General features: G+C 45.0%; 1 protein-coding gene across 8 annotated transcripts in view; it reads right to left on the bottom strand.

The window, feature by feature from the left end:
• Positions 1 to 450: 450 nt before the first annotated feature.
• The window catches only part of tpm2 (tropomyosin 2 (beta)), a 15,901-nt gene continuing 4,080 nt past the window's right edge, over positions 451 to 12,271 (bottom strand). Inside the window, exons 2-9 of one of the 8 annotated variants that reach the window (XM_056432234.1) lie at positions 11,326 to 11,451; positions 8,346 to 8,479; positions 7,972 to 8,089; positions 7,139 to 7,209; positions 6,533 to 6,608; positions 4,949 to 5,011; positions 4,807 to 4,876; positions 451 to 1,514 (exon numbers count right to left, since the gene is read on the bottom strand). In XM_056432234.1, coding sequence (XP_056288209.1) covers positions 1,432 to 1,514; positions 4,807 to 4,876; positions 4,949 to 5,011; positions 6,533 to 6,608; positions 7,139 to 7,209; positions 7,972 to 8,089; positions 8,346 to 8,479; positions 11,326 to 11,451 — 741 coding nt within the window. In that variant the 3' untranslated portion in view covers positions 451 to 1,431. Of the gene's footprint in view, positions 1,515 to 2,812; positions 3,884 to 4,806; positions 4,877 to 4,948; positions 5,012 to 5,619; positions 5,696 to 6,532; positions 6,609 to 7,138; positions 7,210 to 7,971; positions 8,090 to 8,345; positions 8,480 to 9,501; positions 9,750 to 11,325; positions 11,452 to 12,271 lie in introns of those variants that run through there. The other 7 variants (XM_056432232.1, XM_056432237.1, XM_056432235.1 and 4 more) reach the window with 7 other exon arrangements.

Below are 12,271 nucleotides of genomic sequence, written 5' to 3'. Positions count from 1 at the left end.
ACTGTAATGTCCTTACCTTAAAACATCGGATTACTGATTTGTTTGAAATAGTTTAATGTCTACCCGAATTATTATTATTATTATTATTTATTATCAAACAGAGAGACATGTGATAGAACGTGTATCAGGGTATACCATTAAATGCAAAGTATGTTTTTATTAATTCTCATCTAAATTCCAATGAACCATTATTCAGATTTGGGCTTGGAAGATATGATTTTAAAATGGTGCAACATTATTTAAAACACAAATGTTGGTGTTGTTCATTTTCTATTTTTGTCTCTATCATATGCTAGATGTGTCTCTTTCTTTCTTTGCTCGACATGCACTCTCTCCTTCTCTGGATCCTTCCCCCAGCTGTTACGCAACATGTATATTTAAATATATTTATATATATAAATATATATATATATAGCTGAAATTCATATTTTTCACAATAAATCACTCGTCAAGTCTCTTGTTTTGTTTATTCCAAATGTTTTACGCTGGTGGTTTTACATCAGTACATGGGTCACAACTAAACAATCACTTCTTTTTTTTAACACACAAACAGAAACATTCTGCAACCAATCAGGAGCTTGTGCTGGTCCTTTGTTCACAGCGCTGTGTGGAGAACCTTCAGGCCGGTAATGAGCTATGTTATGTCAGACTGTGACATCACTGTAGAAAGTGAATTATGATATCTATCTTTTGAGTAAATCTCTTTTATTTACCGTGTATGAAACCTCTATTCAGTTACTTTAGATGTCAGTATTACACCTTCTCTATTCAATTAATCATTAAACATGGAAAATCAGTCTCACTCTTATTTTATTAGAAGCTTAAATTATCCAAATTCATCCAATCCTGTGCAATGCCTAATATACCTGACAAAAAATAGACTTTAAATAATGTAGTCAATCTGGAAGTGGTTAATTTCAAATAAAAAAGATGCGCTATAACATACATTAACATGTGTGTGTTTTTGAAGGCAGTTAAATGTGCACGTTGCCCCACGAGGTAAACGACATTTCATCAAGTCATAAACATTAAAAGAGTAAAAGCTGTTGCTCATCCACTTCTTACCTATGAACTAATCTGATGTCCCAATCACACAGAACTTAGAACGATTTTTAAATGACTATAACACAAATATTCAAAAGAGCATTGTCTGATTCGCCGGAATTAAGGTATTAAGATATTAAAATATGGAAATACAGAAGTGAAGTCTGCTTCATACACACAGATGAGGAACGCGTCGTCCTTATTGGTCAAGAGAAACGTTTCTATGCACCAGGAACCTTTAAGACCGTTTCTGATGCAGTAACATAGACGAGTGTGTGTGGAGTCTCTTCAGGGCTCCATCGATTTATATCTGAACCAATCCTCACATGACTTGACATGTTTTTAACTGATGAGCGATTGAACATTGCTGTCGCTCTGCACAGGCCTCTATAGGTTGTTGAGCTCCAGGAGGGTCTCGTCCAGGACCTGGTGCATGTCCAGGTTCTCCTCTTTGGCTTTGGCCACTTTCTCTGGAGAAGGAAACAAAGATGACTCTCCACATGCAGGTCCAGAACTGAACACAGAAACATCCAGAAACCCTCTAATTCTACAGTCTCCGTGCAGTTTGTGTATTTGTGTGATCGAGAAAAGGTTCGGACAAGAAGCTCAATTGGCTGGTTTGAGGAGATCAGAAGAGAAAACAATGAAAAATGCTCAACTCGTGCTCGTCTTCAGGTTCACACTTCATGGTTTTGTGCCAGAAGATGCTTTAATGTTTAAAAACAACCCTTAAAAAACACTCAGTCAGGGAGCCTGGTTCTTAAAGCCCCGCCTCCCCAAACAGCCCAGTCTGCTCTGATTGGCTTGTGAGAGAAATATGGTGCACTATATATAGCAAAGGTGTGTTTAACCCCCTGCTGGCTGCAAGTGGTTGTGGACACAGTGGATTTGTCTCCACTCAGTTGTGGAGGCTGACAGCTTTTAGGAGTCACAGTGAGGTCACATGAGGTCAGATGGATGCACACCATGTCATCAAGGTGTCTGAGTTATTCACTTTTGGGAAGTGTCTATTAAATATATATTTATACCCTATTCACCAAGCTGTATGTCATTTTGCAATTATTGACTCTGAGCCATAAATCTAATTTTTCATTTCAATCTATATTCCAAAGGTTTTTACAGAGGAGTCAAAAACTGTACTATTAGGTCAATAAAATTAAACACATTTTAACCTGTTTGTCTAATATGTACATGTCTTGATAGGAATGCAAATTGGCACATATTTGGTAAAAGAATATATATTTGTGGGGATATTTAAACATATATTTCAGAAAGCTAGTAATACAAAGTCATGGTCTAAATATAAATAATCAGATAGGGAAGATTCATAGTGATACCTTATTTAAGTCACCCGAATCACCTGAACATGGGCGCCATGTATATACAGCCGACAACGATCAATACAAAAATGCTTTAATTTGCCCCGATTCAGATCTTTGAGACTGGATCAGGACATCCCAACTTACGTCTGATTATATATCTATATATATATATAGATATATAATATATAGTATATATATTGTATATAAAATATATATATAATATAATATATATAATATATATATTATATAAATAACATATATATATATATATTATATAATATATATATATATTATATATATATATATTTATTATATATATATTTATTATATATTATATATATTACGGTGTGCTCCAAAGCAGTTCATTGTTCACACGCTGCTTTATGAATATCAAGAAGAAGAAGTAAACAAAATAGAAAGACAGGAAGGAGACAGAAAAGTAGAGCGAGCTTTAATACATTTATTACAGAGAAAGAGAAGACATGAAACTAAGAGAACCTGCAGAAAGTAGAGCAGAGACCAGGTGACCAGCGGCCAGGTGAGCAGTGACCAGGTGAGCAGTGACCAGGTGACCAGCGGCCAGGTGAGCAGTGACCAGGTGACCAGCGGCCAGGTGAGCAGTGACCAGGTGACCAGCGGCCAGGTGAGCAGTGACCAGGTGAGCAGTGACCAGGTGACCAGCGGCCAGGTGAGCAGTGACCAGGTGACCAGCGGCCAGGTGACCAGTGACTGGGTGAGCAGTGACCAGGTGACCAGCGGCCAGGTGAGCAGTGACCAGGTGAGCAGTGACCAGGTGACCAGCGGCCAGGTGAGCAGTGACTGGGTGACCACCAGTGACCGGGTGAGCAGTGACCAGGTGACCAGTGACCAGGTGACCAGCGGCCAGGTGACCAGTGACTGGGTGACCACCAGTGACTGGGTGAGCAGTGACCGGGTGAGCAGTGACCAGGTGAGCAGTGACCAGGTGAGCAGTGACCAGGTGACCAGCGGCCAGGTGACCAGTGACTGGGTGACCACCAGTGACCGGGTGAGCAGTGACCAGGTGAGCAGTGACCAGGTGAGCAGTGACCAGGTGACCAGCGGCCAGGTGACCAGTGACTGGGTGACCACCAGTGACTGGGTGAGCAGTGACCAGGTGAGCAGTGACCAGGTGAGCAGTGACCAGGTGACCAGCGGCCAGGTGACCAGTGACTGGGTGACCACCAGTGACTGGGTGAGCAGTGACCGGGTGAGCAGTGACCAGGTGAGCAGTGACCAGGTGAGCAGTGACCAGGTGACCAGCGGCCAGGTGACCAGTGACCGGGTGGGCGGGTTCGGCACATTGCTTTTCTAGAACCTTCCAGAAAGCTCGGGTACGCCGAGGAACGGAACAAGACGACAGGAAGCAGACGAGTCGGGACAGGAAGAGGAGCGAGAGGAGAGGGAGCAGAGCGACTACAGGGTGGTCATGTCGTTGAGGGCCAGGTCCAGCTCCTCGCTGAGGGCCTTGCCCTTCAGCTTCTGAGCGTACACCTCGTCTGGAGGACACACACACACACACACACACACACACACACACACACACACACACACACACACACACACACACACACACACACACACACACACACACACACACACACACACACACACACACACACACACACACACACACACACACAGAGAGACGAGGAACGGAAAGGGAAAAGACAGAAAAAGAACAGGAATTAATCAAAAGGCGGGACCCTGGACCAGAAGAGAGACCCTCGTCATCATCACACCGGCTGACCAAGATTCAACTTCAGACACATGATGTCATCTCTGACCTCTCTGGTCTGGTTTCACACACACACACACACACACACACACACACACACACACTGATCAAGACCATGCGTTATCAACTCCTGCTGCACTCAACACATGACTGAGGCAACAGCGTCACAACCGCCCAGAAACAGCCTCAGAGGAACGAGTCCTTCCTCCAGGTGAACCTCTTCCTCTTCATCTTTAAGTATACTCATCTTTAAGTACTCATGTTTAAGTACTCATCTTTAAGTACTCATCTTTAAGCACTCATCTTTAAGTATACTCCTCTTTAAGTACTCATCTTTAAGCACTCATCTTTAAGTACTCATCTTTAAGCACTCATCTTTAAGTACTCATCTTTAAGTATACTCCTTTAAGTCCTCCTCTCCAGCCCCTGAGCCTCTGTGTCTTCACACACTGAGGTCACCCTCAAGCTGAACAACACGCTCTGATTTAGATTCTTCTATCCAGCTCCACCACGGCCATGTTGGTGCTAGCTGAACGTCAACATGGCCGCCTCCAGCTCCACCACGGCCATGTTGTGCTAGCTGAACGTCAACATGGCCGCCTCCAGCTCCACCACGGCCATGTTGTGCTAGCTGAACGTCAACAGGTGTCAGAGAGCCGGCGAGGTGCTCAGAGAGACGAGTACCTTCCAGGTCGTCGATGGTCTTCTCCAGCTTGGCCACAGACCTCTCAGCAAACTCCGCACGAGTCTCGGCCTGCAGAGGGAGCCGGCGGGTCAGTGCGTCCTCTTTAAGAGTCGTATGTTGACTTCACAGACAGAACCTCACCTCCTTCAGCTTGTCAGTCAGGACTTTGATCTCTTCCTCGTATTTGTCCTCCTTTTGTGAGTACTGAAATACAAATAGAAAAAAAAGGTATTAACATGCATATACAACTCAATTATTTATACGCTGTTGCTGTATCGCAAGTGTTCTTTAAGAGAAGCCATGATAACTGTGTGAAGTACTCCTTAAACAGTGAATATGACGACTGTGAAGCTTGTGATGATGATAGAAACACACTGCGGCCCCTCCTGTGTTTCACAGAGCATCAACGCTTCTGAAGCTCCATCCAGTCTTCAGGTTGTTTAACGAAACACTTTAAGATGAGGAGACAAGGAGAACCCTGCAAAAATAATTCCGATGTGTCTGGACTGTTGGTCTAGGCACAGATGGCAAATAAAAAACCCTTGAACCTTGAACCTTGAAGATGAACTGATTCCCCCTTTTTCAATTCTACATCATAAAGTTATGGTCAATTTATTCTTAATTATTTTGCTGTGAGGTTCTTCTTCATCGTCGCTTTTCAAGATATTCAGACTTTTGACTAAAACTCCAAGAAGGTCCATGTTCTGTCGACTTGTCCTAAACGTGCATTCTCTCTCATGTCCACCAGGGGGATACTCGTGTTCTCATATCTACAGGCCCCGTGGCTGGGGGACCCTCGGCTCCTACTGTACCTTCTCCGCCTGGGCTTCCAGGGACTTCAAGTTGTTGGTGACATTTTTCAACTCTTCCTCGAGGTCACCTGATTTACTGAGCGAGGCAGACGGGACAGAGAGAGCAGGAGGAACAAAGAGAGATTTGAAAGGTAGGAAAAGCAGACCCTGACTCAAAGGAGGCTTTCAAAGTTTATAAAAGCCAAAAGATTAAATCACTAATTGAGAAAATCTTTTAATTCTCTATTTCTCCACTGAGCCCCAAACCAACGACGTGCCGGACATCCTGACTCTCGACCAATCAGCTCTCGGCTCGTCGCCTAACAGCTTAGTAACTTAACTTTTCTTTTTTTTCTTACAGGATCGACTAAAACAGCTTTCATCAAACATTAAAAGGGTGTAAATCATAGTTTTTGTTAGATAATCCAGCTGGGTGAGGCGCAGTCACGAGTTTCTGATGACATCACGTCCTGTCTGGCCTCCGCTCTACTTCTCTCCTTCTGGAACACGATAACTCTCCCAATGTCTTTACTTTCTATTACAAATCTAAACTTAAACAATCTTTACTTTGCAAGCATACATAACCAAAACAAATAGGGAATAATCGAACTTTCTTTTTCTGAAACCGCTTTCATTTACAACTGAACCATCGATACCAGACGTGTGACCTTGTCGTTTATAATCCTCTTGGCTCGATTCCAACTGGAAATCTTTGCAGCTCATCGTTGGTTTGGGTCTTTTTTTCGTGGGATTTGTTAACAAGAAAAACAACTTAGAATATCAGCCGGCGTATACTTCTAGTACTTTTAGTATTTATAGTACTTCTAGTACTTGTAGTACTTGTCGTGCTGCGTGAGGAACATGCTCAGAGCCAGGAAACAGAGACGGGCTGAAGCGGGTCAGAGGGGCGGAGCCAGAGCTCCGGGTTCAGTACCTCTTCATCTCCGCACATCATGGACTTCATGTTCTGGTCCATGAGTCTGAGCTCCTCCTCCAGCTCCCTCACTCGTCTGGAGGGGTTAGTCGGGGGGGGGGGGGGGGGGGGCGGGGGTGAGAGGGGTCAGTGGGCGGGGCGGCCATCAAACAACAACAACAAACAGGTGTGTTCAGGCATGCATGATGTACACACACACACACACACCAGGTACGTCCTGCAGCTCGAGACACACACACGATCAATCAATTAGTCTGAACACAAATCAACTGTTTGATACTTTCTTTAACTTTTAGTTTATTTATAAAGAAAACTGTCAAATGTCAAATTCAATCTGAGGATAATTTAAACTATTTGACTCAATTTATTGAAAACAAATTAGTATATGAATCCAAAACAGCCGAATCATGCCGCTCCACACACCAACAAGGATTAAACCAGGATTTAACTTTAGATCATTTCTTTACAGATTTTAAATCTTTAAATAAATCTGTAAAACAATGAGCTCATTTAAAAACTCTGATTAGAACTGATCCTAGATCAGCCGAGTCCTCGTTGGTCCGACCCGTGTTCAGTGAGGTCACGTGACCGGTGGACTCGACTTACGCCTCCGCCACCTCGGCTCGCTCCTCTGAGCGCTCCAGGTCGCCCTCCAGGATCACCAGCTTACGGGCCACCTGCAGACAGACAGTCAGACAGTCAGACAGACAGACAGTCAGACAGACAGTCAGACAGAGAGAGAGACAGATGGACAGACAGAGAGAGAGAGAGACAGAGAGACAGACAGACAGAGAGAGAGACAGACGGACAGACAGAGAGAGAGACAGAGAGACAGACAGAGAGAGAGAGAGACAGAGAGACAGACAGACAGAGAGAGAGACAGACGGACAGACAGACAGAGAGACAGACAGACAGACAGACAGTCAGACAGACAGTCAGACAGAGAGAGAGACAGACGGACAGACAGAGAGAGAGAGAGACAGAGAGACAGACAGACAGAGAGAGAGACAGACGGACAGACAGAGAGAGAGACAGAGAGACAGACAGAGAGAGAGAGAGACAGAGAGACAGACAGACAGAGAGAGAGACAGACGGACAGACAGACAGAGAGACAGACAGACAGACAGACAGAGAGAGAGACAGACAGAGAGAGAGACAGGCAGACAGAGAGACAGACGGACAGACAGAGAGAGAGACAGACGGACAGAGAGAGAGACGGGCAGAGAGACAGAGAGAGAGAGAGACAGACAGAGAGACAGACGGACAGACAGAGAGACAGAGAGAGAGACAGGCAGACAGAGAGACAGACGGACAGACAGAGAGAGAGACAGACGGACAGAGAGACAGACAGACAGAGAGACAGAGAGAGAGACGGGCAGAGAGACAGTCAGACAGAGAGACAGAGAGAGAGAGAGACAGTCAGACAGTCAGACAGGCACCTCTTCATATTTGCGGTCGGCCTCCTCCGCGATGTGTTTGGCCTCCTTCAGCTGCATCTCCTGGATCTCCATCTTCTCCTCGTCCTTCGACGCCCTGTTCTCAATGACCTTCATTCCTCTGGGGGGGGGGGGGGGGGGGTCAAGAGGACCAGAGGGTCAGAGACACGTCGATGATGATGCAACATCTTCAGGAAGATTAAAGAGACTCTTCCACACATTAATGGTGTCTTCATCCGTTGACTCTGACTCTTCTGTTTACAGTATAACGTTATATGTGGCGACGATGTCACAGTGAGCCCTGACAGCAGCTTGTGGACAACATCCTGGTGTGTGTGTGTATGTGTGTGTGTGTGTGTGTGTGTGTGTGTCTTCACCTCTCGCTCTCATCAGCAGCTTTCTCCGCCTCCTCCAGCTTCTGCAGCGCGGTGGCGAGTCTCTCCTGAGCTCGGTCCAGCTCCTCCTCCACCAGCTGGATGCGCCTGTTTAGAGAGGCCACTTCTGCCTCTGCCTGCACACACACACACACACACACACACACACACCATTGTGCAGATGAGCCTAAAGAAGTCACATTACAGCCATGAAGACAGTGATAACTGACTTCATAACAGCTGACAGGCCAATTAAAAAACACATAATCAATACAACAATGTTGGTTTTGTTTGATCTGTATTCAACCAAATGATAAATATGGCTCCATGCATTGGGGAGACCTGCATGCTGGATTTAGATTTGGTCATCCAAGTGTGTGACACCAGTCCACCCCAAGTAAAACAGATAAAACTAGATAAAAACTTGTTAAAAACAGATTAAAACTGGTAAAAACTGTTAAATTCTTCTTTTTTTAAACAGGTTAAAACAGGTTAAGCCAGTCCAGAACACCTGGGACACTTCTTCCATTGAAAACTGGAATTATATAAATTCAGAAAATATAAGAAAAAGTAAACATCCAGCAAAGGGACGTGTTTGTTTATTTGACTACTTTTGTCTATTTGTGTCCGTAGAGTTCTAATAATGTCTTTAAAAGTTACCGTGAGATAATTCATCATTTGTTTTATTAAAAATAATTCTCCATAAATCTCACATTTAGTGTCACACATACCAAAGCTTTCATTAGAGGGACGGCTTTGAAGAGCGGTTGGTACATATATATAATATTATATATCATATTATTATATAGTATTGTTATTGGGTTTTGTTGTATTTTTACTTTCTATTCATGCTTTAATGTGCATCTGCTGCTGTGATCCTGAAATGTCCCCACTGTGGCACTAATGAAGGAATAGCTCATATAAATTAATATAATCTAATACAATCTAATATATTTTAAAGCCGACATTTCATAATTAAAAAACGAAGAATCAAAAAAAAAAATGTTTTTGGATCAGATGTCTGAGTTCTGACTCTGCCCATGTTCGCGCATGTCCCTAATCCTCTTCCGTAGGCCGCATATTTGTTTCCGCTCGCGCCGCAGGTGGCCACTTGAGGAACTACAAGTGGCCCGGTGCCCGGTGCCCGGTGCCCGGTTACCCGCTCTCGGCCGTGCCGCTCCGTGTCCGCCTCCTCATGCAGCAGCTCGGCTCGCTCCTCCGCGTCGGCCGCCGCGAGCTGGAGGCCCTGAATCTTCCTCCGGACCGCGTCCATGGAGGCGAGCGACGCCATCCTGTCAACTTCCGGTGGACACGGCGTTGCTAGTGGCAACGGCGGCAGAGGTTGGCGTCAACGCGACGACTCTTCCGGGTACGATTTCAAAATAAAGCAGCTGCCTCTTATTTTGAAAATCAATCATCGTTTGCGTTCTAGATAATTTGAGACTTATTAGCTAATTGGGACTTAGTTTGTTTATATATATATTTATATATATATATATATAAATGCAGTACACATTTGCACTCTATTAGTATTGTTTACAACTTCTATTTGCATTATTGTTTTATATATACATATATATATATAAATACAGTGCATATATATATATATATATAAATACAGTGCATATATATATATATATAAATACAGTGCATATATATATATAAATACAGTGCATATATATATATATATAAATACAGTGCATATATATATATAAATACAGTGCATATATATATATATATATATATATATATATATATATATACATATATAGGGGAGATGCTTAAACAGGCGGTTCATGGCTGGAGGGTCTGCAGGAAGGAGCTCTTCTTGTGTCGGGTGGTTCCAGTGTTCTGCCCTCCAGAGGGGGAGGAGCTTAAACAGGCGGTTCATGGAGGGTCTGCAGTGATGTGTCATGACTCTGGTGGAGTGTACTTCCTGGATGGAGGGCAGACTGGCACACCAAGCTGAGAGGCACCGCCAACATGACACTGACCACGTCTGACCACCAGGGGGCGACTCCTCTGGTTGTACAGAAGTCTATGCTTCATGTGTTAAAGCTGCATTCTCTCTCCTGATCACCAGGGGGCGACTCTTCTGGTTGTATAGAAGTCTATGCTTCATGTGTTAAAGCTGCATTCTCTCTCCTGACCACCAGGGGAGACTCCTCTGGTTGTATAGAAGTATATGCTTCATGTGTTACAGCTGCATTCTCTCTACTCACCACCAGGGGGCGACTCCTCTGGTTGTATAGAAGTCTATGCTTCATATGTTAAAGCTGCATTCTCTCTACTCACCACCAGGGGGCGACTCCTCTGGTTGTATAGAAGTCTATGCTTCATGAGTTAAATCTGCATTCTCTCTCCTGACCACCAGGGGGCGACTCCTCTGGTTGTATGTTCAGTGTAGACTTCAATGTTGTGTAAAGAAGGAGAATAGCGGTTCGAGAAGGTTTTGGAAGATTATGATTAATATTGTTCTGTGATACAGGGCTGCAGCATTATTTAATGAAACCCTTTGATCTCCACAGTGTGAACTCAGAGGGGGGTCCGTCCTCAGAGGGGGGTCCGTCCCCAGAGGGGGGTCCGTCCCGCCGGCACCGGCGTGTGCCAAGCAACGACTCCAGAAACCGGATCCTCCGGGCCGAGCCCCCCGGATTAGTCCGAGGAGCCGGCGTCGGCCGGAGGTGCTGAGCAGCTTTACGACATGTTGGTGGAATCGGATCCTCCGCCTGACAGATTTCATACCGCTGTCAGCAGAGAGACTCGGAAAGCCACCGGGACGCTTCCAAGGTTTAGCCAGACCCGAAGGTCAGCGCGTACACCTGTGCAGTCGTTCATTTTATTTTCACAATACCTGAAAGAAACAGTTTGAGTGGTGATCTATGAACCGGGGCCAACAACATGGCCGCCGTGGTCCTGCTGTGAGCAGGCGATAGGGGGCGTGGCCTTGCAGTCACGTGACCAATGGCATCCCTTCACTTACGTCTGTTGCTTTTTTCTCGGCCTGCTCCAGCTTCTCCTGGGCGTCCTTCAGCGACTCGGAGTATTTGTCCAGCTCATCCTCGACTCCCTTGAGCTTCTTCTGCAGACCCTGCAGCTCCTCCTCCAGCTGCAGAGGACAAAGACACAGAGTACACAGGAACACTGCGTGTCAGATAACAGTCTTCATGGATATGAAATACATTCATGAGAGGAACTCTTTTCTAATGTAATGGTCTCCTTCCAACACGCAAGATGTCTCCAAACCCTGTGTGTGTGTGTGTGTGTAACCTCTGCTTCTGACGAGTGAAGCCAATGCTGAAGTGCCTTAAAGCTGCATTCTCTCTCCTGACCACCAGGGGGCGACTCCTCTGGTTGTATAGAAGTCTATGCTTCATGTGTTAAAGATGCATTCTCTCTCCTGACCACCAGGGGGCGACTCCTCTGGTTGTATAGAAGTCTATGCTTCATGTGTTAAAGCTGCATTCTCTCCTGACCACCAGGGGGCGACTCCTCTGGTTGTATAGAAGTCTATGCTTTATGTGTTAAAGATGCATTCTCTCTCCTGACCACCAGGGGGTGACTCCTCTGGTTGTATAGAAGTCTATGCTTCATGTGTTAAAGATGCATTCTCTCTCCTGACCACCAGGGGGCGACTCCTCTGGTTGTATAGAAGTCTATGCTTTATGTGTTAAAGATGCATTCTCTCTCCTGACCACCAGGGGGTGACTCCTCTGGTTGTATAGAGGTATATGCTTCATATGTTAAAGATGCCTTCTCTCTCCTGACCACCAGGGGGCGACTGATCTGGTTGTATAGAAGTCTATGCTTCATGTGTTAAAGATGCATTCTCTCTCCTGACCACCATGGGGTGACTGGTCTGGTTGTATAGAAGTCTATGCTTTATGTGTTAAAGATGCATTCTCTCCTGACCACCAGGGGGTGACTCC

Source organism: Pseudoliparis swirei, chromosome 15, assembly GCF_029220125.1.
Source record: "Pseudoliparis swirei isolate HS2019 ecotype Mariana Trench chromosome 15, NWPU_hadal_v1, whole genome shotgun sequence".
NCBI lineage: Eukaryota > Metazoa > Chordata > Actinopteri > Perciformes > Liparidae > Pseudoliparis > Pseudoliparis swirei.
This window is presented reverse-complemented; position numbering and strand designations above follow the sequence as displayed.